At 41.1% G+C, this 27901-nt stretch overlaps 3 protein-coding genes across 8 annotated transcripts in view; 2 read left to right on the top strand and 1 right to left on the bottom strand.

Annotated features, from left to right (window-relative positions):
* The window catches only part of REEP1 (receptor accessory protein 1), a 99552-nt gene extending 97299 nt beyond the window's left edge, over window positions 1-2253 (top strand). The window contains exon 11 of the mRNA XM_048222802.2: window positions 2169-2253. Within this exon, the coding sequence (XP_048078759.1) occupies window positions 2169-2220 (52 nt within the window). The 3' untranslated portion in view covers window positions 2221-2253. The remainder of the gene's footprint in view (window positions 1-2168) is intronic.
* MRPL35 (mitochondrial ribosomal protein L35) lies at window positions 164-13378 on the bottom strand. Its single transcript, XM_026481382.4, has 4 exons — window positions 13270-13378; window positions 7265-7454; window positions 6486-6630; window positions 164-3803 (listed from the first exon to the last, which is right to left on the bottom strand). Exons 1-4 carry the CDS (start codon window positions 13310-13312, stop codon window positions 3615-3617), a joined length of 567 nt encoding a protein of 188 aa, XP_026337167.2. The 5' UTR covers window positions 13313-13378; the 3' UTR covers window positions 164-3614.
* A 3499-nt stretch (window positions 13379-16877) lies between these two features.
* IMMT (inner membrane mitochondrial protein) overlaps window positions 16878-27901 on the top strand; it is a 41474-nt gene continuing 30450 nt past the window's right edge. For 3 of the 6 annotated variants that reach the window (XM_026481370.4, XM_026481362.4, XM_048222798.2), the window contains exon 1: window positions 16900-17084. In XM_026481370.4, the coding sequence (XP_026337155.2) occupies window positions 17040-17084 (45 nt within the window). In that variant the 5' untranslated portion in view covers window positions 16900-17039. Of the gene's footprint in view, window positions 17085-27901 lie in introns of all 6 variants that reach the window. The other 3 variants (XM_048222796.1, XM_048222795.2, XM_048222797.1) reach the window with 2 other exon arrangements.

The raw sequence follows: 27901 nt of genomic DNA, 5'->3' as shown, positions 1-27901 counted from the left end.
GCACACATAAGCTTCATTGGCTGGTCACAAAGACTTGGACACTTAAAATGAAACATTCTCTTTGCCTTTATAGTCTTCTGTATGTTTGACATGAGGGCTATAAAACAGAGCGGTAGCAGGTAAAGAAGCACCCTCAGAAGGCTGGAAGGAAGATGAAGAGATGGAAAGGTTGAAAATCCATTCATTTATTCATTTACTGAGCCAAGTCCAATGGCAACAGAACTGAGACTAACCAGGTTAAGAGCTGACAACAGAAAAGCAAAGTTATGATTTGAAGGCTCACTTGATAAAGTACTGAGTATGTATAATGCTACATTATAGTCATTTGTTGATTTAGATATATGAGTTTCCGTGTTAAGACTCCAGGAAATGCGCAGGACTCCAAGACATTAGACCGAGGTTCTGTGACTTACCAGCTGTATTTTGGGTAATTTATTTAACCTTGTATAAGCTGCAGTCTCCTCAAATCTAAACCAGGGATAAATAGCATCTCCCCTGGGCACGTGGCCGGCTCAGTCCAAAGAGTGTGAGATGCCTGATCTCGGGGTCATGGGTTTGAGCCCCATGTTGGGTGCAGAGATCACTAAAAAAAAATAAACTCAAAAAATACCACCCTGCAAGGCTGGTATGAGGCTTAGCAGTTTTGTATATATATGCCCATCCCTATGCTGGGACATAGCTGGTGTTCAATAAATTATACTTTTACATACATTTCCATGTCATTTAGGTAGATTCTTTAATGTGTTTGGTTTTCAAACTTAAAATCAGTGTTGATGATAAGCCCTGCTACCCGTAAAACAAAAATTATATATATGAAAATTCCCTTTCTCTGAAATCCTATGCCTGTCAGCCCTTCCACTTCAGCCCATGTTTGGATGCTGAGGCCTGGTTGCCAGTCCTTGTCTCTACCTCTCCTACCTCTGGCCTACAGGAAAAACCAAGGTGCTCTGAGGCCCCCAAAACAGAGATCTCTGTTGTCCGCATTTGCACTAGAGAAGTCACGGAGGCAGTGGGAAAGTGGCCTCCTCCTCAACTTCTTCGGGTGCCACTTCCATCCTGCTACCAGGGGTGAGTGAGAGAGGCAGGGGCCAGGCGGCTAAGAAATGATGCAGGGATGCCTCTTGATTTTGACTCAGGTCATGATCTCAGGGTTGTGAGATCGAGCCCTGTGTTGGGCTCTGCACTCAGCACGAAGTCTGCTTGTCCCTCTCCCTCTGCCCCTCCCACATGTGCGCACGCTCTCTCAAATAAATAAATAAATAAATCTTTTAAAAAAATGATGTGGAAACCTTATGAATGGTTGGCCTCTGCTGCCTCAGAAGTTATGAGGAAAGGAAAACCAATCAAAACAGAATGCCATCGGATGCTTGAGTCTTACCTCATCTCAAATCCAATGTCTGTTCTTTATTAATTGGCTGTATAAACAGACATACAGCTGGCCTTCTAGTTTTAGAACCCTCTATCGTCACTCCTTTTCCTCTTAAGGAACATGCACTGGTTTCAAGAAATTCCTCTAATAATCCTAGCCTGACTTGCCACAGAATTTCAATTTGGTTATCCTCAGCCTTATTCTGTTAACAATAGAGAAGCTTCATCTTATCATCATCAACTACTATAGTAAAGGATTTGAAGTAGTAATTGAGGCATAATTCTATTTAATACTGACTTATGATGGTTTGACTTAGGTTTTTCGACTTTATGATGGTGTGAAAGCAGCATTTGGTAGAAACCATACTTTTTAATTTTGATTTTGATCTTTTCCCGGGCTAACAATACACGGTAGGACACTCTCTTGTGATGCTGGGTGGTGGCAATGAGCTGAGACTCCCAGTCAGCCAAGTAATCACAAGGGTAAACAACTGACAGACTTACAACCATTCTGAGCAGACACACCCTTTCTGTTTTTCACTTTTGGTACAGTACTCAATAAACATGAGACAGTCAACACTTCATTATAAAATAGGCTTTGCGTTAGATGATTTTGCCCAACTGTAGGCCAACTAAGTGTCCTGAGCACACTGAAGGCGGGCTAGGCTAAGCCGTGATGTTCGGTAGGTTGGGTGTATTAAATGCATTTTCAGTTTAATGATATTTTCAACTTAGAATAGATTTTTTGGGATGTAACTCCATTGTAAGTTTGTTAAGATCTGTAATGGTTTTTCAACCAGGCAAAGTGCTTTGTTGTTTGAAGATGCTTCCCAGATGACTCTGATGGGATAGCTGAGAACCACCGCCCTAGACCTGAACCACACAGTGAACAGGATTTTCCTCAATGCCTGTCATCTAACCCTCTTCAAGTGAACAATGCTTAGCTCTTGTATCATTTCCAAAATGATTGTTTTCCCTTAGTTTCTACAGTGTGTCTTTGGAAAATGTTTATTCTCACAATTAAAAATATGAAATCTCAGATAAACTAGCCTTTAGGAAATACAGTGCCTTGGGGCCCCTGGGTGGTACAATTGGTTAAGCATCCGACTCTTGATTTAAGCTCAGGTCATGATCTCAGGGTCAAGATCGAGCCCTGCGTCAGGTTCTGTGCTCAGCATGGAGTCTGCTTGTCCCTCTCCCTCAGCTCCGCCCCCCTGCTTGCATGGTCTCTCCCCCTCTCCATCTCTCTCAAATAAATAAATAAATAAATAAATAAATAAAATCTTAAAAAAAAAGAGAAAAGAAAATACAACGCCTTTCAACTCTTGGATAAAAAGTGTTTGTCTTCACCTCGAAAGCCTCTTGTTTCATGAATGGGCATACTGAAAGGCTATCTCATTTACTTGTCTCTCTATGAACTGAGAATTGTCATGAACACCATAAACCTAGAATACTAGACGTGTGTTGCCACCCCATGCTCACCTCTAAGTGAAACTGTTTATATAACTATTTTTTGCTCCATGTGACCCTGCTTAACACACCCAAGTGAGCCAGGGTGGGTTCCTGACGCAGGTCAGTGACTCCTGATGAGACCTGGTGTTTAGTGAAGAGACAAACTGGCCCAGTTAGTCTGTTGGCAGTTAGAGCTGGGAGATAGAGGTTGAGGGTTGGGATGCAGAAAACAACCTGTGAGGTGCAAGCCAGTTATTATGGGGGCAGAAACTGAGTCGCATACATGGCAGTCCCCAAGCCTAAAAAATCTATCTTCTGCTGCTGGGGCCCTTGGAGGTGCCTTGTATTCGGGAACACCATGTAATTTCTGTTCTTCCTGAGGCCTGGAGGTTAGATGGGGGTGGGGGGTGGGGGTGGCCAGGTGGTTCCTGAGTTCCCACGTATATATACTTAAAATAAGGTCACACTGCTGGAGCTCACTTGTTAGCTTTACAGCCTTCTTACACCTGCCCTAACTTGAAACTCCTTGCAACTAAATAAGCCTCACTGGAACTAGTAAAGCCATTACCATTTGTTAAAAATAATGAACAATTTTAAACTCCTATTTCCCTGAGCAAATCTGAAAATGTTTAATCCATTAAGGGTTCAAACTTTAATAAGTTTAATGTTGGAGCTGCGTGTTTCCATACCAATTGGCACAATTTACATCAAGTTTTGTACTTATTCCATTTTGCAAAGACATCATATACGTGAAGATACATACTCAATAGCTGGGAAGTCATAAAACTTCTGATCTATACTTTCAGGTTTGTCCGATCATGATACTTCTGATAGGGATCGTCAGCATACCAGTTTCGCCTCTTCCAGAAAGACGTTGTCATTTTATCTAAGAGCTTACTCTGGGTTTTATTGCAGAACACGAATTCCCTCAAGCGCCTTTTTCTTGCAGCCGTCTTTTTCCATAATTTTTTCTTATAACCAGCCTGTAGATGATATTATAAACATTCAAAAGATGATGTTATATAGGAAACCACAGATATCTTCACTATTCATGGCTTATAGGCCCAGTGGGAACAAAGATGAGACTTACCAGGGCTGGTATGTTTTTCAGAAAGATGTGATTCTCAGTGAGGGGTAGATACAGAAAGCACGTGCAGTTTGAAAAAGACATATTAATAATTTAATACTTTGATAAAAGATTATTTAAATTAGAACCACAGAAAATAAAGCCAAATGACTCTGTGGAGGGCAAAGGATAGAGTAATGATATATAATTATAATTGCTAACTTTATATACATTACCTTATTATCTCTTCAACAGTCTTCAACAACATACTATTATTCTCATTTTACAGATTAAAGAGAAACAACCATTGATTAGAGAAGTTAACGGTAGCAGACCAAGATCAAAGAACTAGTAAGAGTTCTTAACCACTACTCTACTATTTTTCCCAATGTGGAGGATGAGGAAGGGCATTCCTGGCTAGTTGATAACATTTATACTCATTTAAGGGGACTAAGTATTACCGAGGCTGACAAAACCCAGTTCTCAAGTATACTGCTTCATTTCTTCCTTTCGCACTGAGGACCAGTTTCTGTAGTATTTTTCTAAGGAATAACAAATATAATAAAACCACCGTTGGGAGTGGTAAAGGAATGGTTAACTCGTATATTTAACCCAGAACTGCCATATACACCGTCCAAGCATTATTAATTTTGGAGAATTAATTTTTGAATTAGAAAGAAAGAAAAAAAGAATTTCTGAAGAAGAATTAGATTAAATATAAAATTACAATCATCGTCTGTGTAGAGTAGAAGAGACCTTAGGTGCCCCACAGGTTAATACATGGCGAAAACCACATAGAAAGTTACAGGGGAGGAGAGACTAACACTCAAGCTATTGCTAAGAGCCCCGCGTCCCTCAAGCCAAGAGTGCCCTGGGGCGCTACACTAACTGAACAAAACCACAGCCCTGGGCTGAGAAGGCACCTTGGGTTTCACTCTGACCAGCAACTTCCACACAACAGTTATACTCAGAAATAAGGAAACGTTATTTAAGAGTTCTGGTTTTAACATGCCAGGGATTAGATTTTCTCTACTCCTTGCTTACAATTTAAATTGAAAGTTTCAAACCCAAATCCCCATATCTCTGTAATAATTTTCTAGTTTGCAAGCCAATCTGGGTTCCTGTGGGTCTCTGACTTACAGGTAATTTGCTGTCCTGCCTCTTACCACTAGTACCCTCTGATCTACTCTATGGAATGCAACCACTATGAAAATGCTTGAAGCTTTTTAGGCACTCTCTAGGTTCAGAAATGGGAGGGAATAAAACTGCTGCAGAAAGTATTTTCAGTTTTTATACATTAATATAAATTAACCCACCCAGCTTTTTTGTTGTCCTCTTAATATTACATTTTGATGAAGCAGGCCACTCCATATATAGAATACTTTTTGGGGTCCTGAGTGGGGACTAGGCATTATGACTGGAGAATCTGATCAGGTCCTTTTTAATAACATGAGCGTTTCAGGGTCCAATAAAAGAGATGTAGAAAGGAAGGCAAAAAAACCCACCCAGCTTATTTTATCTAGGGCCAGATGAAGACCTGGAAATAATCGTATGACAACAAGGGGGAAGAAAATTTCTGGTCCAAAATTCAGAACTATTAACCAAATGACTTAAGTTTAGCTGCTTACGGATTACATGAGCTTCTATTTACGAGTGTAGCAAATGAACTACCACGGTTCTGTTCCGAAGGAACCGTCAACCTATTTACCTTAAATTCAGGATTGTTTATAAGACAGGAGATAATCCTTTCAACTAGTGAAAGTCCTACCAATTAAGTATTTTATTTTTATGGGGAAACAAATTTTCATCTTTAAAGAATTGTTTCACTTCCGAGTAGTAAAAGGGAATTAGAATTTGAATAGTTATCAAAACTCAAAGGTGGTTTTGCAAAACTCTAGTCTTCAACTGCTTTGTAACTGTCAGCTACTGTTTCCGAGGATAAAGACGTGAGTGAAAAAGGCCACACACATGCTCACGACATGCTGTGGGAGAGGACAGAGCAGTAATAATTTGCCAGAGGTCCCTTTGGAGGCTGTGGTCCCAATCAAACACGCCGACAGAGAGAAAATCATACAGTTAAGAAAGTGTATGTGGGGTTAATATTCTGTCATAAAGACTAAGACACTGGATATGTATTAATATCCAACGCAAAGCTGGAAAACAACAACAACAAAGTAAGCAGAAGGGCCCTGCAGCCCCCAATCTGAGCCAACCACGCAGTCCCTGCGCAGGCGCCTCTGCAGCCGTGACACTCTAGGCTGAAAGAGGGCCTCCCCACAGGCTATCACACAGGAGGGGTGTCACAGGGCTGCTGGTGATCACTAGATACGCCCGACACGTAGGAGACCTGAGATGAACTCAGCCTACAGTAAGGAGATGAACCACTGTGGATGATACTTGTTTTACGAATGCTTACACACGTCCTCCTCACACGAGTTCATTGACACGAAGAGACGCCCGCCAAGCTGGTACTTGAGCCCAGCACCGTAAAAGCTTCTGGTCAACGGGACAAAGATATGTCAAGGAACAGTCTCCCTGAATTCTTCATTTTCATCTGCTCCCATTCCTTTTTCAATCAAATAACAGTGTGAAGACTCACCTTCCTCCTCAGCCACAGGCCAGAATGAAGTCGAAGAAACCTATAGACGACAGCTTTCACGGTCTTCCTTTTCCCTTTCCGTGAACTGAAGTACGTGACGGTTCTGACTGGTAGCTTCAGGACATCTGGAAGCAAGGGGGCCACCCTAAAATATATTAAGAAAAAATTTAACTCCGCAATAAGACTCATTCGAGGATAGAATTCATTTCTATACTTAGAAATGAGTGAAGGAGTTCCACTGGAATAGAGCCGACTTCAATACACATCGTTACCTTAAATGACCCAGGACACTAAGCATAAGTAAGAGCCACTATCGCCGACTGGTAAGCCTTCCATCAACTACCCCCTCAATCCCTGTGAGAGAATTCACCCTATGTATTTTAAGCACCTGATTTCTTCAGATTACCAAGTCTTTGAGGACTTCAGTTTATCTTTGTATCCTTTCTGCCAAGCCGGGCACCCCGGAGTCCTCAACTAAGTATTTGCTGACTAAATGAACACCAGCCTTGCATGCTGAGCGTCTCGTTCACCCTCCGCTTTGGCTGACAGCTTCCATCCAGGAAACCACATCTAGAACATCAGAAGTGTGCTCCGGTGGTCCCTGCTGCTGGCACGTAGGCATATGGGGATAGCAGTCATATTCTCCCACTCCGGCAGGCAAAGTCTACATGACAAACTGCAGGCAGGCGAAGAGTACCATCTGCTTCGAAGGTGTCTCTGCGGGCATGAATATTTTACAGTTTCTGTCTAAGCACCACGTTCACTGAAATACACTCTACCTGTTGAGGATTGCTGCCGTATGCCCACATGGCAGGTTTCTGACACAGGCGCTGAGTCCGGGAGCAGAGGAAACAACTGGTGTCTGAAGAGAACTAAAATGTCGGGTGGACAGTGCAGAGCTGAGACAGGCATTCTTGACACGGCTTTGATAGGCTGAAGATACCAAGGTGTTCAGGGGCCGTAAGACTCCTGTAAAGAGAGAAACATCCTGGTTTCCTACAATACTCCAAAATATGCATCCAGGTATTTATGTAAAATGAATGTGTCAAAACAAGGTGAGCGTCAGACTCACCTGGGGAGATTTTTACCAACTTCAGTGAGGTATAACTTACGTACCACAAAATTACCCATTTCTGTAATTCAATGCTTTTTAATAAATTTAGGAAGTTGTGCGACCACCACCACGATCCACTCTGATATGTCCTAGTTCTGTGTTCAACAGTAGGGAAGAAAAATGTTCGCAACACTAAGTCCCCCCTGCCCGATCCTCTCCTCTGACGAGCCAGGGCTCCCTAGCACAGAGTGCAATGGCAAGGCGGACACAGAGAGCCTGGCCGTTCCCCGGAGAGGCAACAGAGTGGCAAGAGGAGTCATAAAGAAAGCAGAAGAGGTACTTGAGCTCTCTGGGAAATGAACAGGCCACGGGAGGAGCAGGTAGCGGGTCCAGGTAGGATGAACAACATACAAAACGGCAAGGGGGGCTGAAACAACTACGTGCCCGGAGCGGGGACTGGACGAGCCAGAGGCTGACACTGCTTGCCCGACAGTAGGCGATGCCTGGGCGCCGTTCAGAAGGCACCTCGTGGGGTGGGGGCCGGGGGGGCCGAGATGCGTGCACTGAATCCAGTCCTCTTCACCTATTCCTCACATTATTGCCAAAGTACGAGTCCGGGGCTACAAAGCAGAATCACTCACAGGGCACTGACCCGACTCCGATTCTGAGTCGAGGGTGGGACTCGAGAATGTGCACGCCGAGAAAGCGCCACGGGATGATGGAAATGCCCCCAAACTGGATTGCGGTGATGGTGGCACGACCCATTAAATTGACTAAAAATCATCAATCGTACACATAAAACAGGTAATTTTATGGTAGGTAAATTATACCTCAACCGTGGTTTTTTTTTTCCCCAAAGATTTTATTTATTTATTTGACACAGAGAGAGACAGCCAGCGAGAGAGGGAACACAAGCAGGGGGAGTGGGAGAGGAAGAAGCAGGCTGGAGGGGGGGAGCCTGATGTGGGGCTCGATCCCAGAACGCCGGGATCACGCCCTAAGCCGAAGGCAGACGCTTAACGACTGCGCCACCCAGGCGCCCCTCAAAAGTGGGTTTAAAAAAAAAAAAATTCCACAGGTGAGACTGCAGTTCAGCCAGGGCTTAGAACCACTGCCTTCCTGTTCAGTGCACTGATTTCACATAACAAATGAGGGGCGGTGTAGCGTGGGCCTGGACTGCTGGTGTTCGAGTCAGACTGTCTGCACTCATATTCCAGCTCCACTCTCACTAGCTGTGTGACCACGGGCAAGGTACTTAACCCTTCTGGGCTCCAGTTTCCCCAAATTTAAATAAGGTTAGTCATGGGGAGGTGATAAGAATTAAATGAGAGAAAACATGAAAAGTGCTAGGAAGAGCACTTGGCACAGAGAGATCATTTAATGAATGCTAGTAGCAGAGAGTTAAGAGCAGAGAAATGCTTAGCAAAAATGGTATAATGTTAACAGATGGCAGGAGAAGGACTGAATACGTAAAACCCATATTTTGCTTTTCTATTCTCCATCAAAGATAACAATTTTCAAACTAAAAAGGGTAGTATAAACATTAATGAGTGAGCTGAAATCCAAGATTCAGGAGACTGTTGAGGGAGCCCCTCTGGGAGCTTGGAAGTGAAATTCTCTACTGCAAGGCATTCAAGTCTCCAGGTATAAATAACTTGTATTTCAAAGAATTGTAAATATTTGCAGACATGAGTACAAACTAAGAGGTAATCTTTGAAAGATTAAATGAATTGAAGAGGAGAACAGTAGACAAGAAAATGTCCCAATTTTCACAAGGTCACCAGAACTTGGTGTCTTGGTTAAAACAAAACAAACAAAAACTCTCAGAAATTCTTAGAAACCTCCCCTGAAGGAAGTGAGCAGGTAAGAGTCTAGAACATATAAATGGGTAAATTACAGGCTCATTTGTAGGGAAAAAAAAGGAGTTAGAATGGATAAATAAACAGGAAGTGCACACAAAAAAAATCTATATTGTCAACTGGGAGGGAATCGTTCCTTGAAAAGATGGGGGCGCCTGGGTGGCTCAGTCATTAAGTGTCTGCCTTTGGCTCAGGGAGTGATCCCGCCGTTATGGGATCGAGCCCCGTGTCAGGCTCCTCCGCTGGGAGCCTGCTTCTTCCTCTCCCACTCCCCCTGCTTGTGTTCCCTCTCTCGCTGGCTGTCTCTCTCTCTGTCAAATTAATTTAAAAAAAAAAGAAAAAGAAAAGAACTTCGTTTTTTGATGTAGTCACTAGACTGGGAAATCATGGGATGTCTAGACACAATGTATCCTGACTTTAGGAAGGCATGTGAAAAGGTTTCTTTATATTCTAAAGAAATAAATGTGGGCAGGATAATAGTACAGTTAGGTAAATTCCAAGTTGACTAGAAACTATCCCCGAATTAGTTGATTGCTGTTCTGATGAAAGTCTTTTCCTGGCTCCCTAATTGATTATATCTTCCTCAATTTTTATGAAGGTCCTGAAGCTGCATAAAGCATGTCTGTCAAATCTGCATGAAAGCAAAGTCCAAAGACTATCTGGACTCAAAGTGATCTTGGTAAAACGGATCAAAATTAACAAGACAAAATCTAGGATAAACACACTGAAGTTAGAAAAAAATGAAGGGGGCGCCTGGGTGGCACAGTCGTTGAGCGTCTGCCTTCCGTGGGATCGAGCCCCACATCAGGCTCCTTTGCTGGGAGCCTGCTTCTTCCTCTCCCACTCCCCCTGCTTGTGTTCCCTCTCTTGTTGGCTGTCTCTGTCAAATAAATAAATAAAATCTTAAAAAAAAAAAAAAAAGAAAAAGAAAAAAAATGAAGGAAGGGTGAATCTTGCTTGATAGCAGTTCCTGGGAAAATAACTTGGGGGCCTTATACACCATACCCTGAGGTGGATCAACCCCGTGATTTAGCTTGTAAAACCTAAACACAGGGGCGCCTGGTGGCACAGCGGTTAAGCGTCTGCCTTCGGCTCAGGGCGTGATCCTGGCGTTGTGGGATCGAGCCCCACATCGGGCTCCTCTGCTATGAGCCTGCTTCTTCCTCTCCCACTCCTCCTGCTTGTGTTCCCTCTCTCGCCGGCTGTCTCTATCTCTGTCAAATAAATAAATAAAATCTTAAAAAAAAAAAAAACAAACCTGAACACAGCCTCAGAACGTGCTGACAAAAGGGTAGCACACAAATCAAGGGCAGTAATTAACTGCTCCTTCAGTCTTCTGCCCTGTTTGGGCACTTTGATACACACTGGCTTTCTCTAAACACATTCTTATATGGAGAACACAGATATTTTAACAAAGTGACACAAAACCAGGGTTTTGAAGGAATAAGAGGAGGCAGAGGGAACAGGGAATGTACAGGTGAAGAGTCAAAAAAAAACAAGGGGAGGGATAGTAAGTTTGGGGAATTACAAATAGCTCCGTGTGGCAGGAATCAAAACAATGGGGAGTGGGGAGGAAAGTGAGTATGACTGTCTAAACTAGTGGTCTTTAAGCTTTTTGATCCCATACCCTCTAAAAGTATTATGAAAATGCTAAGTGAAATAAGTCAAGCAGAGAAAGACAACTATCATATGATTTCTCTCATCTATGGAACATAAGAACTAGGATGATCGGTAGGGGAAGAAAGGGATAAAGAAAGGGGGGGTAATCAGAAGGGGGAATGAAACATGAGAGACTATGGACTATGAGAAACAAACTGAGGACTTCAGAGGGGAGGGGGGTGGGGGAATGGGATAGACCGGTGATGGGTAGTAAGGAGGGCACGTATTGCATGGTGCACTGGGTGTTGTACACAACTAATGAATCATCGAGCCTTACATCGGAAACCGGGGATGTACTGTATGGTGACTAACATAATATAATAAAAAACCATTAAAAAAAAAACAACAAGTGGTTTTTAGATGTAATGAAATTTTTATGAATACTAAATCCAACAATTATTGAGGTTAAAATAATATTACATTTTGGCAATAAACATTTATTAATTTAAAAAAAAATAAAAGTATTATGAAAAATTATGTATGGGGCTCAGTCCCATGACCCTGAGATCATGACCTGAGCTGAAATCGAGTCTGACACTTAACCGACTGAGCCACCCAGGTACCCCTGGGGTGACTTTAAAGAAGCACATCACTTTCACAGTATCAGGCAATGCTGAATATATACATATTCTGATTCAGCAGTTTCACAGCCAGTTTTATAAGTATATACACAAGCACGTTGTACAGAAATTCTTGCACTCATGTGCCAGGACACAAGGAAAATCAGCTTTGTACCTAATCGCCCCAAACTGAAAACACTCAAATGCCCAGCAACCACAAAATGGAGAATTGTGGGGTGGTCGAATAAGAGACTATTATATAGGAACAAGAAAGCACTACAGCTAAACCCAAAATGAATGAATTTCACAAAGTGAAAGACACAAGAGTACATACTGTGTGATTCCATTCATGTAAAGTACAAAAACAGGAAAAACTAAACAATACATTACTTACAAATGCCTATATAGATGTTCAAATTATTACAGAAGGGGCACCTGGGTGGCACAGAGGTTAAGCGTCTGCCTTCGGCTCAGGGCGTGATCCCGGCGTTATGGGATCAAGCCCCACATCAGGCTCCTCTGCTATGAGCCTGCTTCTTCCTCTCCCACTCCCCCTGCTTGTGTTCCCTCTCTCGCCGGGATAAATAAGTATTTATCTCTGTCGAATAAATAAGTAAAATCTTTAAAAAAAAATTATTACAGAAAAAAAGACAAGGTTTACAATGAAATGAGGCTACTGTTTATATTAAGCAGAAAGAGGGAATTTTCCTTAGGAGAAGCACAGAGAGGTAGAGAAGAGGTTCCTGGTAGTGTTCTGTGTCCTGCCTTCAGTGTTACACGGGTGTTTGCTTTAGAGTTACTTGTTAAGCCATTCGTGTATGTTACATTTTTCTTCATATGTTATTTTCACAATTAAAAAATACTCCTCATAAACATGCTCTTCTGTAACAGTTGGGAAATTTACATTGTAGCTTTTTTCCTTATTTCTATTCTTCTTACACAGAATTTTATCCTAATTTATTTTGTGGATACGTAATTTACCGATAATCTTATCACATTTAAATAATATTTTTTGCTGAAGTCCTTAGAGCGAAGGCAACTTAATTTAATTGCCTTCACTCCTGTCATCTCTCTCAGCAGAGAAATCCTTATGACTGCCCCAGTGCTGGGGACTGAGTGAGCAAAAAAACAGCCACATTTCCTGCACATTGTGTGAATCTCATACATACAAGCTTGCTGTGTCTTAGGCACTACGCGGGGCGCTTTACACTCACGAGCTCATCTAGTGCTCAGGTATATGGGGTCACCCTCATTTTAGAGCTGTAGAACCTAAGGTTCAGAGAAATTACTTTTTCAAGGCCAAAGGTCATAAGTGGCGCGTTCTACCTCTAAATGAAGTTAGCAGGGACTTTTCTGTCTCCTTCGCCCTCCTTCGCCCCAGTCCTTCTAGTCTGTTTTCTAGGTAAGGCGGACTGGCCAGGAGCCGGTAAAGACGCGGAAACTTGGGGACACCCAGGTCTGCCCGGGTCCCAAAGTGTCGGGAATCTCCGAAGCGACCGGCCGAACACAGGCAGTCCCGGAGAAAAATCGGAGCAATCTTCTGGCCTTTTTTTTTTTTTTTCCTGTTAACCTCCACGCTAAGCGCCTACTCCATCCTGCACCAGTCCCGACTTCTATGAGGGGATAAATCAACCGCACGGCTTTCCACTTACCTGATGCTGCTCTCACGGCGCGAGCAAAGGCAGGAGCCGCCATCTTGCCACCCCGGCCTACGGCAGCCGCATTGGGTCTAAAAGCTCCAGGGCAAAAGGAAATTAAGAAAAAGAAATTTGGGTGGAGCCGAAGGAGGAGGAAAAAAAAATGAATAAAGGAAGACTGAATGTCTTCTATATGCCAGGCTATTCTTCACCGCTGTAAAACAAGTGCCTATGAAGAGTTTCTGACATACAGTAGGCTCTTAAATTTTTAATGAGCATTTGATTGACAGATCTATTTAAAGTACACAATTTGAAACACAATTTCTTTTTGCTCATTTTATTAAATTTGAGAAAATAACTTATTTTCTTCCAACGGTGGTGGCTGTTAGGCTAAGTGAGTAGGAAATAGCAATGATATTTAAAAAAAATTTTTTTAATTGAATGACAACCATAATTAAATTAATGTAAATATCCTAAGGCTATCACACACATATTTTTTCTAATCATTAACACTGTCATTTGGTAGAATAGCATCTCAATCTCTCCTAAACAATTCTGTGTTCCTTCTTTTATTCTTTTTTTTTTTTTTTTTTTTTTATTCAACAGAGATAGAGACAGCCAGCGAGAGAGGGAACAGAAGCAGGGGGAGTGGGAGAGGAAGAAGCAGGCTCATAGCAGAGGAGCCTGATGTGGGGCTTGATCCCATAACGCCCTGAGCCGAAGGCAGACGCTTAACCGCTGTGCCACCCAGGCACCCCTCCTTAATTTATTCTTGATAATTAGTGATCATACATTTCTTCCTAATGTTCATTCAAACAGAAAACAAATCTCTCACTCATCCTTGTTGGCTAAGATATTCCATTCATATACAATAAATGACACCATATACTGGTTGAAATGGGTAAGATTCAAGACTGGTCTCAAGGAGTTCACATTTAATAAGGAAACAAGTACAGAACAAATACAAGGCAGATAAATAATTCACAGGAGTAGACCAAAGTTAAGGAGAGAGGCTTTCTGACTGAGATGATCAGGGAAGAGGTGGTAGAATATAACATGAATCTTAGAGAATGGGGAGGATTTTAACAAGGGCAAGGTCATTCTTGGCAGTAAGAACAGGAAGAGCTAAGATGAGAAGAGAGGGAGCCAGGACAGAAAGCTACAGGATTTATTTATAGCAGTGGATCTCAACATTTTTTTGGTCTTAGAACCTCTTTACATACTTAAAAACTGAGGACCCCAGAGAGCTTTTAATTATGTTTCCAATTGCTGTTGTAACAAATTACCCCAAATTTAGTGGCTTAACACCACACAGATCATCTTACAATTCTGTAGGTCTTAAGTCTAAAATGGGTTTCATAAGGCAAAAATCAAAATGTCCAGGGCTGTGTTCCTTCTGGAGGCTCTAGGGGAGAATTTGTTTCCTTGCCTTTTCTAGCTTCTAGAGGCTGCCTATGTTCCTTGGCTTGTGCCTTCTTCCATCCTCACAGTCAGTAATCACATCCCTCTGACTTCTTCTTCCATTGTCACATATCCTTTTCTGACTCTGACCCTCCTGTCCCCATCTTTTACTCGTAAGGACACTTCTCATGACATTGGGCCTATGCATATAATCCAGGATAGTCCCCCATCTCAAGAGTCTTAATTTAATCCCATCTGCAAAGTTCCTTTGTCATGCAAGGTACCATTCATAGGTTCCAGGGATTAGGGAAATGTGTATATGTTCGGGAATAATTTTTCTGCCTACTATACTAATTGATTTTAAAACAATTATTTCTATAACAAAAATAGACTCATGAAAATTAACTATTCCAAGATAAAAAAAAAATTAGTGAGAAGAGTGTCATTTTATTCACCTTTTTTGCAAATCTCTTTAAGGTCTGGTTTAATATTGAATTTGCTTATGCATTCAATCTGTTGTGATATCACCTGTCACCTAGCTTCTGGAAAAACTCTACTATAAAATTATGAGATAATGAGTGAAAATAGCAAATAGGATCTTAGTATTATGAAGGTAATTTTGATTTTACGGATCTTCTGAAAAGGTCTCAGACTCCCTAGTGATCCCAGTTTGCACTCTGAGAACCAACTGAGAATGTTATATCCTTTAGTTCTTCTGGGTTTTAGGGTATGTAAATGGGTGATGCGCTCTGACCACTATCATTGCTTTCTTAATCTTCCACCTAAGGTGGCCAAGTTCAGCCTTAAAAACATTCCCAAATGCTGGAAAAGTACCGAGACATTTCATAAATGCTCCTTGAATTGGCACTGGGAGTCATTGCACATTTTTGAACAGAAGAGTGATTTAAACTTGTGTGTTACTTTAGGGGAGTCCATTTTAAAGCAAAAAAATTTTCATAAATTGCATGTGCAGAATGCAAATTAAGGACTTGGTTAAATGCGACATTAGGAAACAATAGAAATTAATTTTGGAGTTTTGAGATCTGGAAGATGGAGAAGTTGGTAATGACGTTCAGGCCCAAGAACTGGGCGTGGGGCCCACATGGTTGGAGCAGATTGAAATTGTTTATTGGTATTGAGAGGTTTATGGCCAAGATGTTAGAAAAGTCATTACACTGGCATTACCTAGCATAACAGCACTGGGCAGGGATGGGGTTGGGAGACTTCAATTTAATTGCTAAAATTATTTTAAAAATGGGAGACTGTTCTGGAGGCCGTTAGGTAATGGTGATATTAAACAGAGAGTGTAATGTAATTATTATATAAAGTACCCTGAAAAGCACTGAACATATACAAACGTAAGTATTTGATTTTAGATAAATTTTCAACTCCATTTCTCCATTTTACAAGTGGGATTAGTATCATATTGTAATACCACCATGCTGTAAAAAACCGTAATTCTAGGAACACCATACTGTAATACATTACCTAGTTAAGACCTGAAAATACTTTGCAAACACAATAGATATACACGTTAGTTTCTTTGATATTGTAATGGTGATAAGATCATTAGTAGTACTAATAGTATTAAATACTATATTCAATATGTAACATGCTAAACCTTGGCTACAGACTCAGTGGAATACTTTGAACAGTTTTTCTGCGCTGACCTCCGTAACTTCCAACCCTTTCCACAGATTGCAGCCAAAATTATCTTTGGAAAATGAAAACGTGGTGGGAAAATCAGTGTGGTTTAATCTAGAAGGAGAAGCAATGGAACCCGAAGAATCTGGGTTTCTCTCCCTCTCTGCCATTCATTAAAACGTGAACAACACACTCCGCACAAAGATCTCTCCAGTGTTCGTTCACCCAGTCTCTCCCGTAGTCAGGATGACTCCCTGAAGAGAGGCTGTCAAATGAAACAAACACGCAAACCAAGTCAATACCATTGTTTACGTAACTTTCGCCAAATTCATTGCTTTCTACGAAATATCAAGCTGACAGAAGGGGCTGAGATATTCTCTTGCTTGAATTCTTCGAAGAATAACATCTGCTTTCCGTACTGATCCAAAGCCCGGAATTTCACACGCCCTCCCACTCCGCGTTCGCCTACCAACTCCTTCTTGGGGCTACAGACAAGAACTCCGAGAGCGGCCCGGAAGGAGAAATCGCCTTTTCCGCCAAGGGAGGGCCCACCCTCTCCCAGAGGCCTGGGCGGGGTCGAGAAAGGGGGCTGCGCGTGCGCAGCGGCGTTGGTTGCCCTTCCGGTACGACCGGCGCGGAGAGGCTCCGCGTACGGAGGGACGCACTCACGCACTCTCTCCCTTACAAGCGCCGCCGCGGCAGCTCCCGCGTATATCAGCGGTTTCGTCGCCCCGGCCGAAATGCTGCGGGCCTGTCAGTTATCGGGTGTGACCGCCGCTGCCCAGGTGAGCGCGGGGGCGCCGGGAGAGAGCGCGTGGTGAGACTGACTCCGGGCAACCAACGGAAAATGGGAGAGGCTTTCGCTCTGTCTAGGCCCTGGGACAGAGGCGTGTGTCAGGGCCGCCTTCATTGCGAGAGTCCTGGGCCGCCCCGTGAAGCAGTTAACTGGGGAGTTTGCCCCAGAGGGATGACTTGAGGGTTATTGCTGTAGCGGGATGGGGTGTGGAAAGAAGGTGGCGGGGAGGCGGGCGCAGGACCGTCGGCGCGTCTTCGGGGACGTGTTATCCAATCAGCCTCGTGCTGCCCCATTCAGGGACCAATCGTGGCTCCTGGCGCTCGGGTCGCCGGTTGGGCTCGTGATAGGTTTCGCGCAGCCAGTGGTTGAAGGTCGAGGGGAGAACTACAGTTCCCAGCAGGAAATGCCTGGCTTTGGCTTGTTGCATGTTTAATTAATAAGGAGGTGTTCGGCCTGTTAGAGTCCGCATTATAGGGGGTCAAGGCTGTAATTATTCTGGAGGGACCTTCTTTTTTGTAGCGGAGAGCCCCCCTGAGCTATTCTTACTCTAAACAAATATGGGAGATTGTAGTTTATGGAGTAAAGACTCTTGGTACTGAGGAAGGACAGGAGTCATGACCTTGTGCTCATTTCTGAGATTAGCTTGAGGGATCTAGCTCTCCAGGTGCTGGGACAACTGTGGCAGACATCCAAGAAGCCTAGACACTCAGTGATTTTTATTTCTGCATGATTATCAAAGTAATTTTCCAAAATTGGAAATAAAGTAAACCTGTTTCATTGTGCACAATTTTCAGAATACTGATATGTTGGAAAAATGTATTGCAAAACAGGTACTGTGACTCAAGTAGTAATTGAACAAAATCCCTAGTCATAGTGAGTGAGAAATCATAAAAAGTATAGCTTTTTTTTTTTTTTTTCTTCAAGGTTGCTTGTCTCTCCTCTTGTTGCCAGGATAGAAGCAGCCTCTTCTATAGGCAAGTAGGGTCTGTATTAGTTCTTTATTAATGCATAACAGATGTCACAAATTTAGCAGCTTAAAACAACACCCATTTACTATCTTACACTTTCTAGTTATGAGTGGTCTGGATTCTTTGCTTAGTGCCACACAGGGTTGCAGTCTAGGTGTTGATGGTGCTGTGGTTCTCATCTGGAGCTCAGAGTCCTCTTCCAAGTTCATTTTGGCAGAATTCAGTCCCTGCTTTCTTGTCTGCTCTCACCTAACTCTCTTAGAGGCTGTTCAAAGTGTCTTGCTCAGAGGCATTTCAGTAACTTGGATGTTTGCTTTCTTGCAGGCTACCAGGAGCTTGTCTCTGACTTCAGAAGTCTCTCTTTTCTGTTTCTGATCTATAGACCATCATGTAAAGGGCTTTAAGATTAGGCCGGGCCCACCTGGAAAACCTCCCTTTTGATTAAACCAGAGCCAACTGATGAGTTACTTGAATTACACCTGCAAAATCCCTTTTGCCTTGCAACTCTAATCATGGGCTGAACAGGGGGCAGAGGTTGTGGGGGCCATCTTAGAATCCCTCCTAATGTAGTACCCAAGTAGGAATAGAAGAATGGGGAAAGTAGAGCTGCCTTTCAGGGCAGAACTGTTGGTTTGTCTTTGGAGCCCTCCTTTCATGGCACACTCTTGTTATGTCTGCCCTCAGGTTGTCATTTTTTTCACTGATGTGTCTTCTTGTCTGCCAAAAAGTCCAAAATTACTTTTTCCTTGTCTTTATTAAAATGCTTTCTACTTACTGGGTCCCAATTAGGAAGTTAGAAGAAAACAGATTAAAGCTTAATACTAAAATATGAACCCTTTTCTAGCTTGCATCCACATTTTCTTGTGGTCTCGAAATTGCGATGTTGAAAAATCCATTGGTTTATTCTCAGTCATTCTGTAGCATTTATATTGTTGCTTTGTGAAACACTTTTTGCTATTTTGGCTTTTCTTATGTAGTATCTAGGGGCCCATTTTACTCTTATCTCTCTTTTCCTTTGTTGAATCTGCTTCTTGTACCTCCAAATTTATCCTCTCTTCCCATTTCTCTCTTTTTGTTTTAATAAAGACATTTTTTAAGAGCAGTTTTAGCTTTGCAGCAAAATTGAGGGGAAAGTACAGAGTTGTCCCATTTAAGCTCCTGCCCCCATACATGCATAGCTTTCCCCCATTACCAACATCCCCCACCAGAGTGGTACATTTATTACAATGGTGAACTTAAATGGGCATATCATAGTCACCCAAAGCCCATAGCTTACATTGGGGTTCACTTTTGGTGTTGTACATTGTCTGGGTTCGGACAAATGTACAATGACATATTTCAGTCATTATGGTATCCTGATATTTTCACTGCCTTAAAAATCCTCTGTTCTCTACTTGTCTCTTTCTTTCCTCACCTTCTTGCAACCACTGATCTTTTTATTATCTCCATAGTTTCGCCTTTCCAAAACATCATTTAGATGGAATCTTACAGTATGTATCCTGTTCACGTTGGCTGCTTTCACTTAGTAATGTGCATTTTCTTCCGTGTCTCTTCATGGCTTGATATCTCGTTTATTTTTTTTATTTTTATTTTTATTTTTTTTAAGCATTGAATAATATTCCATTGTCTGGATGTACCACAGTTTATTCATTCACCTACTGAGGGATATCTTGGTTGCTTCCAGGTTGTAGCAATTATGAATAAAGCTGTTCTAAACATTCATGTGCAGGCTTTTGTGTGGACATAAGTTTTCAGCTCTTTTGGGTAAATACCTAGGTGCATGATTGCTGTGCTGTTTAGTTTTGTGAGAAACTTCCAAACTGTCTTTCAAAGTGGCTACCATTTTGCATTCTCAGCAGTGATGAATCGGAGTCCTTGTTGTTCCACATCCTCATCAGCATTTGGCAATTCTTATAGATGTATAGTGATCCCTCATTATTGTCCCATCTTTTTATATACTATTATATACTATTTATTATATATATTATATATATTATATATATAATATATATATATTATATACTTTTATATACTATTATATACTATTACTTGGGATTATATCAGTTCTCAGAACTTTATTCCCTAAGCAGATGACTCTTTAGCTTCTTCTGAGCTTTGTACTCAAATTTTCTTTTCCTTGTTTGATTTTGTCAACTTTATCCAGAATATTCTATTTGTCAAAATTCTTTCCATTCCATCAAACTTCATCTTCTTTAATGTTTTCCTGCTTTTACTATTGCCCTTTTAGAGTCAGCTCTTTATATAGTAGTTAATAAAGTCTTTTCTAAAAGCATACAGATTGCATTATGCTCTTCATTGACATCCCATCACATTGAGAATAAAATACAAACTCTGTACCACACCCACCAGGACCTTCATGGTGTGCTCTTTGCCTGTTTCATTTTTCTACTCTGCCTCATTCTGTTTTGGTATCTCTAGCACATACCTCATTGCCTTGTCTTTCTATTTTATTTTATTTTATTTTATTTTATTTTTTTATTTTATTTTATTTTATTTTATTTTATTTTAATCTCATTGCCTTTTCATTTGCTGTTTCTTTTGCCCTGAAGTCTTCCCACACATCTTTGGTTAGCTCACTTACTTCATTCTAATATTTTCTCAAATATCTTCTTCCCTTCAGAGAGGCCTCCCCTATGTAACATAGATCTTTGACCAGTCTCTTCTTCCTTGCATCACTCTGAACTTACCCTTACCCTACTTTTACTTTGTAGCTCTCACCACTACCTGACATAATGTATATTTGTTGTGGGTTTGCCACACATTAAAATGTAAGCTCCACAAAGGGACTGTGTCCATATTTTTTATTGCTCTATTTCTAGTATTGATCTTAGTAACTGACTCCTAATAGATTCTCAGTAAATATTTGTGATGTGTTTGAATTAAAAAACGATTTTCTGTTAATTTTTCTTAATCTCCGTAAGTGGATGTGATCTCCCTTATAGTCCCATAGGTTTTATTTTATTATTTTATTTTATTTTATTTTATTTTATTTATTTTTTTTAGAGAGGGAGGCAGAGAGAGAGGGAGGGAGGGAAAGGAAGGGCAGAGGGAGAGAGAGAATCTTAAGCAGGCTCCATGCCCAGCAGGATCCCGATCTCACAACCCTGAGATCGTGACCTGAACTGAAATCACGAGTAGGATGCTTACCCATTGAGCCACTCAGGTGCCCCAAGCCCTATAGGTTTTAGAACCTCTGAGTAACAGAACCAATAGAGTATGTAATAGATAAAAGGATTTATTGTATGGCATTGGCTTATGCAGTTGTGGAAGCTATCAAGTCCAGTGTCTGCAGTGGAGCTGTGGGGCTTGATATGCAGAGACCCAGGCGAGCCTGTGGTGTGGTTTTAGTTTGAAGGCTGATGACCTGGAGAGCTGATGTGCATTTGCAGAATGAAAGCAGTCTGCTGATTTCTCCCTTGTTTGAGGAGGCTCATCTTTTTGTTCTAGTCAGGCCTTCAACTGAGTGGATGAGGGTCACCCACATCGTTGAAGGCAATCTGCTTTATTCACTGTTCACTGATTCAAATGTTAATCTCCTCCAGAAACACCCTCCAAGTTGCCATAAAATTAACCATCACAAATGGCATCTGCCTAATTCTTTGTCTGGACTCATCATCCTTAAATTCCTTATGTATAGGTATTCAACAGAAATGTTCTTTTTTTTGTCCTCTTTCTTTCCAGAATGTGCTTCAGAGCTCAAATTCTTCCTCAGTTTATTTCCCACACTTAACACCATTTGTCTTCTTAGTCCCAGTACTGCCTGCATTACCAGGCCCAACCTTTTTTGAGTTGGGCATTGGGTTTGGAGGGCCTGAGCTTTCAGCCCAGCCCTCTTCTAAACTATAGATTTGGTAGTGGTCACCTGCATATGCAGAATCTTAACTGTTTATCACTTAAAAACAAGAGAAAGAAGCATTGTTCCTGAGGGTTGACAAAGCCAGTTTGTTTATGGCCAAAGTTTGAAAGCAGGGCTAGTTTAGGTTTGAATTTGTGCATGGACATTTTTAGTTGTCATCCTCTGCAATTCTTTTTTTTTTTTTTTCCATTAGGATTGTAAAGCAGTATGTTATTCAGTAATGTCTGCCAAGCATACATGGTAGAAAGTGCTTTAGTATGTCATGCAGCTTGCTCTTTGCTTTTACCCATGCTAGAATCATTTTTTAATTATTCCTTATTTTCGTTTCTGTAGGCCAGTGGCTTTCAAACCATTTTGGAATAAATTTCCATCATAACTTAAGACATGCGAGTGGGAATATATGAATAATATATATTCACACATATATGCAGGGAAAACTAAAGAAGTATTAAGTTCCTTCTTTTGCTATATTTAATATCTGCCATTTCCTTGTTGTAACTGAAGGGTACTTTTTCTAAGATACAGAACATGTCTATACTAATACTGCTTCAGTCCCAAACTTCCTGGATTTTTTTGTGTGATATATTTTTAACCTTAGTTCATGATTCTTTTTTAAAGATTTTATTTATTTGAGAGAGAACAAGCATGTGTGCGCGTGCACGCATACACACACACACACACACACACACACACACGCAGCAGGGAGGGGCAGAGGGAGAGGATAGGCAGACGCCCCACTAAGCATGGAGCCTGATGTGGGACTTGATCCCAGGACCCTGAGATTATGACCTGAGCCGAAGGCAGATGCTTAACCAACTGAGCCACCCGGGTGGCCCTTATTTCATTATTCTTTTTTTTTTTTTTTAAAGATTTATTTATTTACTTATTTGACAGAGATAGAGACAGCCAGCGAGAGAGGGAACACAAGCAGGGGGAGTGGGAGAGGAAGAAGCAGGCTCACAGCAGAGAAGCCTGATGTGGGGCTCGATCCCATAACGCCGGGATCACGCCCTGAGCCGAAGGCAGACGCTCAACTGCTGTGCCACCCAGGCGCCCCTCTTATTTCATTATTCTTATAAAATATTTTAAGTTAGCTGTGGAAAAAGTTAAGTTGTCATATACCAATCTGCATTTCAGATGTAGAACTGGGCATTACCTTCTGGGTGTCTTTTGTTTGGGAGGAGTCCTTATGACAAAACCCACTAAAACATTGTCAGTTATAGCAACTGGCAGAATCTATAGGGGAAACCTGGGACCTCCAGATGGGGTTCATGTGAGGGGATAATTTATTATAGTCTCTTGTTTCTAGGTTCTAATTCTAATGCTAGAATTTGGTTTCTTTTTGTATGTTTACCTTAGTTTGGAGCTAAGGAATAGATGGTTTGTGCAAGAACTTAATGTGGGAATTGTAGGTTTTATCTTTTTTGTTTTTATTTTAATTTAATTTATTTTTTAAAAAGATATTATTTGCGAGTGAGAGAGTGTGAGCAAGAGCACAAGCGGGGAGAGGGGCAGAGGCATAGGGAGAGGGACAAGCACACTCCCTGCTCGGTAGGGAGGCTGTCATGGGGCTAGATCCGAGGACCCCAGGATCATGACCTGAGCCGAAGGCAGATGCTTAACTGACTGAGCCACCCAGGCACCTCTCTGTTTTTGTTTTTAAAAACCATGTTTCTATAGGTTAGTAACAGTACTGCTAACCTTATAACATTTGTTACGAGGTTATATGTCAAGGCAGATTGCTTTGAAACGGTGTCGTTTTTTCTACATGAAAGGTTAGTATTAATAAAAAGGAATTCCAGAACTAAGATGTGTGTTAAAGTAGGATATTTCGTTTCTATAAATAAAGAGATTAGCTTGGTGTTAAAGAGAGCTATAGGGGCGCCTGGGTGGCACAGCGGTTAAGCATCTGCCTTCAGCTCAGGGCGTGATCCCGGCGTTCTGGGATTGAGTCCCACATCAGGCTCCTCCGTTATGAGCCTGCTTCTTCCTCTCCCACTCCCCCTGCTTGTGTTCCCTCTCTCGCTGGCTGTCTCTATCTGTGTCAAATAAATAAATAAAATCTTTAAAAAAAAAAAAAAAAGAAAGAGAGCTCTAGACGCCGACTTAGATTTGGAAGTGGTTTTTTAGATAGGACTCTAAAAGAAAAGATAAATTGGGTTTCATCAAAATTTAAAAATTTTTGTTGATCAGAGGTCACTGAAGTGAGTGAAAAGAATGGGAGAAAATATTTTCAAACTATATACCTGGTAAGGATCTAGCGTCCAGAATATGTAAAGAACTCTTGCAGCTCAACAACAAAAAAGACAGCCCTAATAAAACATGGGCAAAACACTTGAATAGACACTTACCCAAAGAAGAAATATAAATGATCAAAAACACATGAAAAGATAATAAACATCCATTGGCATTAGGGAAATGCAAATCAGAACCACAATGAAATAGCCACTTTATACTCACTAGGAAGCCTATAATAAAAACAGAAAATAACAGGTGTTAGTGAGAATGTGAAGAAAATGGTACCCTCATACATTGCTGGTGGGAATGTAAAATGGTGCAGAGTTAAACATAGCATTACCATATGACCCTGCAGTTCCACTCCCCCAAAACTGAAAACAGGTGTTGAAACAGAAACTTGCAGAGGAATATAGCACTCGTTACAGTAGCCAAAAGATAGAGACAACCCGCATGTCCATCACCTGATGTCTGGATAAACAAAATATGGTATATCCATAGATGAAATATTCCTGTCAGCCTCCATGGATGAATCTTGAAAACATTATACCAAGTGAAAGAAGCCAGGCTCAAAAGGCCACATATTGTATGATTCCATTTGTACCAAATATCCGTAGAGCCAGAAAGTAGATGGTGTTTACAGGGGCAGGGGAGAGGTCAGTGGTACAGGAATTTCCTTTTGGAGTGATGCAGATGTTTTGGAACTAAATAGTGGTGATAGTTGTACAGCGCTGTGGATGTACTAATGTCACTGAATTGTACACTTTAAAATGGTTGAATTTGGGGCGTCTGTGTGGCTCAGTCGGTTAAGCGTTTGCCTTTGGCTCAGGTTATGACCATGGCGTCCTAGGATGGAGCCCCACATCGGGCTCCCTGCTCAGTGGGGATCCTGCTTCTCCTTCTCCCTCTGCCTGCCGCTCCTCCTGCTTGTTCTGTCTCTCTCTCTCTGTCAAATAAAGTCTTAAAAAAAAAAATATATATATATATATATATATATATATATAAATGGTTGATTTTTATAAGTGAATTTTACTACAGATAGGGGAAAAAACCTTGACACCACGTATTTTGCAGATGGCCTGAAATATAGAGACAATGTTAGATTTTTATATATCTATATATGTGTGTATATTATTTATATATTTTATATATATGTAAAATTAAAATAACATAAAATGAGACATTTTAAATTTGAAGTGGAGTCTATTGGCTAAAGATGGGACAGTTTTTTTCAAAAGTGTTTAAATTCATGAGTTCATGAAGATACTGTTTTGGTTAGCTATCGCTACATAAGCCACCTTGAGCTTGGGGTAGAATAATAACTTATTGCTGCCTTGTTCAGGTTTGGGGTTTGCCTGGGCTCAGCTGGGCAGTTTTTGCTCAGTGTCCCTCATGAGGTTGTAGTCAGACAATGGCTAGGGATAGAGTCACCTCACTTTTGTGTCTGGCAGTTGATACTGGCTGCAGCTGACACCTCAGCGGGGACTGTTAGCTAGAACACCTGCATGTGGTGTCTTTGCAGATAGGATGTCTTGGATGCATATGTGGTCCTTGGGGTACGGCTCCATAAGCACATTTCCTTTTAGTCTAATCACCTGTGAACTAAAGAGACAAGTTATCTCTCCACATGTACCCATCATACAATACAGTGTGACAGGCATTCTAGGCTCTCCCATTCTAAAACGCAGGAAACAAGACAGCACATAGCAGTCACTGTTCATAACATGTAAAATCTCGTTGGGTACATGTTGCTAATTTCTTAATTTGTACTGGTTGGTAATGATTCTTCGTAACTCTTGGTTCTACTGTGGGCTCTTGGTTTCATCCCTTGAATTATCCTTCCTTTTTCAAAAAATATAGTTATCTTAACTTGCGTTTCCTGTGGGTTTTATTGGGGTTTTCTTTATTAGACAAAAAAAGCCACACCTATGAATATCAAGGTAAGCCTTTTACTGTTTTCTACTCCCTGCGAGGCTGCTATAAAGTAAAGCCCTTAAGATTCTCGGTAGCCCTGTTTAACAAAAAGACTATGGGAAGTACACCCTTAGGATCCCCAAGGGGCCTTGTCTCTGTGTGAAAAGATTCTGTGAGGAGCAGCTCAGAACTTTGAGGTCTTAAAGGGTTTTTGCCAACTGGAGAGACTGAGAATGAGAAAAAGTTTTATTTTTTAGCCTATAAAGTCCAGACTCCTTAATATTCCTTTTAAATTGTGCTTGAAAACTAGACAGGTCTTTTGGCTTGTTTGTTTTGAAGCTCATTTTTACCATTATACTTGGCTCAAAGAAGCTAGTTGGCACTTGGCGCCTTCTGCTTGGAACTCTCTTAGCTAAATCCATCAGTTCATTAGGTACAGCTTCTAGTTTTCTGTTTGCCATGACTTACCTCAGGTGATGGTTTTGACAGGCTTTTGACACTACCTAACAAGGATCCCTTTTTTCCTCCAGGTTTCCAAAAACATTTTTCTCACTTTTCTTAAGCCCTTACCAACACTGTCTGTGGAGCCATAAGGCTTCTGCGAGTCTCTTCAAGGCCCTTCCAGCTTTCACCTTCCACCCCATGTGCTTTATGTTTTATTGCAGCAACCCCTTACTTCTAGGTACAAATATCTGTTTGGTTATAGCTATTTAACAGATCACCCCAGACTCTTTGGTATTACATAACAGCATCATTACTTATTATCTTATAGTAATAAATAACATTTATTGTATAGGTAAAAATTATATAAATGAAAACATTTATTATATAAGTTACATAAACATCTCTTGGGTCTCAGGATTTCTGGACTCTGTTAGGAGGTTCTTGAGGTCTCATGAAGTTGCAAGGTTCTGGGGAAAATGGCAAGGTTCTGGAAAACCAGGTGGGATAGGAAATGTAACAGTTTTTAGAAAATACAATTTGTCACAATTAATAAATGAAAAAATCCACAATAGGCCATTATCAGAGGATAAGTGGATAAAAGGATAAAAAGAAGCATTTATCCTGCTTTTCCTGTATGAACTGTACTTTGGGTAACCAAATTGTAGGTGAGGGGAAACATCTCTTTCTAAGAAATGTCAAATAATAAATGAAAAAATAATAGAATTACCACCTTCTACGACTTCCAATAAATTAATGGGTCTAGACATTGTACATCAGTGCTATTGATAACATCATAAAAAGAGAGGTAACCAGAAATCATGTGCCTTCTAATGAGAGAACACAACACCACCTCAAGTTTTGCCAGAGAATAAACCTGAGTTTGAGGTTCTTCTACCTCTGGTTTGCAGGAAATACAGAAGGCAGGATTGTGTTATATTCCTTGGACAAAATCCAGTCTGTGGAAAATTCTACAGGCCAAGCAACCCAGGTTCTTCAACAAATTAATTATTAGAGGGAAAACCTATAGAATAAAAGAGACTTAGAAGATATCTTTTTTTTTCTTTTTTTAGGTAAAAGTACAGTATGGTGTCTAGGGACTCATACTTGGGTGGTAAAACCATAAAAATCCATAAATTTTCTGACTTTTAAAACTTAGGGTATTAAATGCTACATGGAATATGAGAGTAGGCTAATGAATAGGATACTTAAATGTTTAAAAATCAAGAGCCACTGGTTTAAATAAAAATCCTGTAAATTTGAGTCATGATACAATCCTCATTTCTACTTTTTTCTCATACAGAAGTGGGAAACTTTACTGCTCTCAGTTTTTGGCCATGAAAGATACTTTCATTTTTTTTTTCACATTTT

This window comes from Ursus arctos, unplaced genomic scaffold, assembly GCF_023065955.2.
Source record: "Ursus arctos isolate Adak ecotype North America unplaced genomic scaffold, UrsArc2.0 scaffold_8, whole genome shotgun sequence".
NCBI classification, from domain to species: Eukaryota; Metazoa; Chordata; class Mammalia; order Carnivora; family Ursidae; genus Ursus; species Ursus arctos.
This window is presented reverse-complemented; position numbering and strand designations above follow the sequence as displayed.

Excerpts from the sequence above, each read along its gene's own strand:
- MRPL35 (XM_026481382.4), bottom strand. The coding sequence starts at position 13,312 with ATGGCGGCTCCTGCCTTTGCTCGCGCCGTGAGAGCAGCATCAG. Across the intron at positions 7,455-13,269 it reads CGCCGTGAGAGCAGCATCAG|GAGTCTTACGGCCCCTGAAC; the intron begins GTAAGTGGAAAG and ends CTCTCTTTACAG. Across the intron at positions 3,804-6,485 it reads GCCTGTGGCTGAGGAGGAAG|GCTGGTTATAAGAAAAAATT; the intron begins GTGAGTCTTCAC and ends TATCATCTACAG.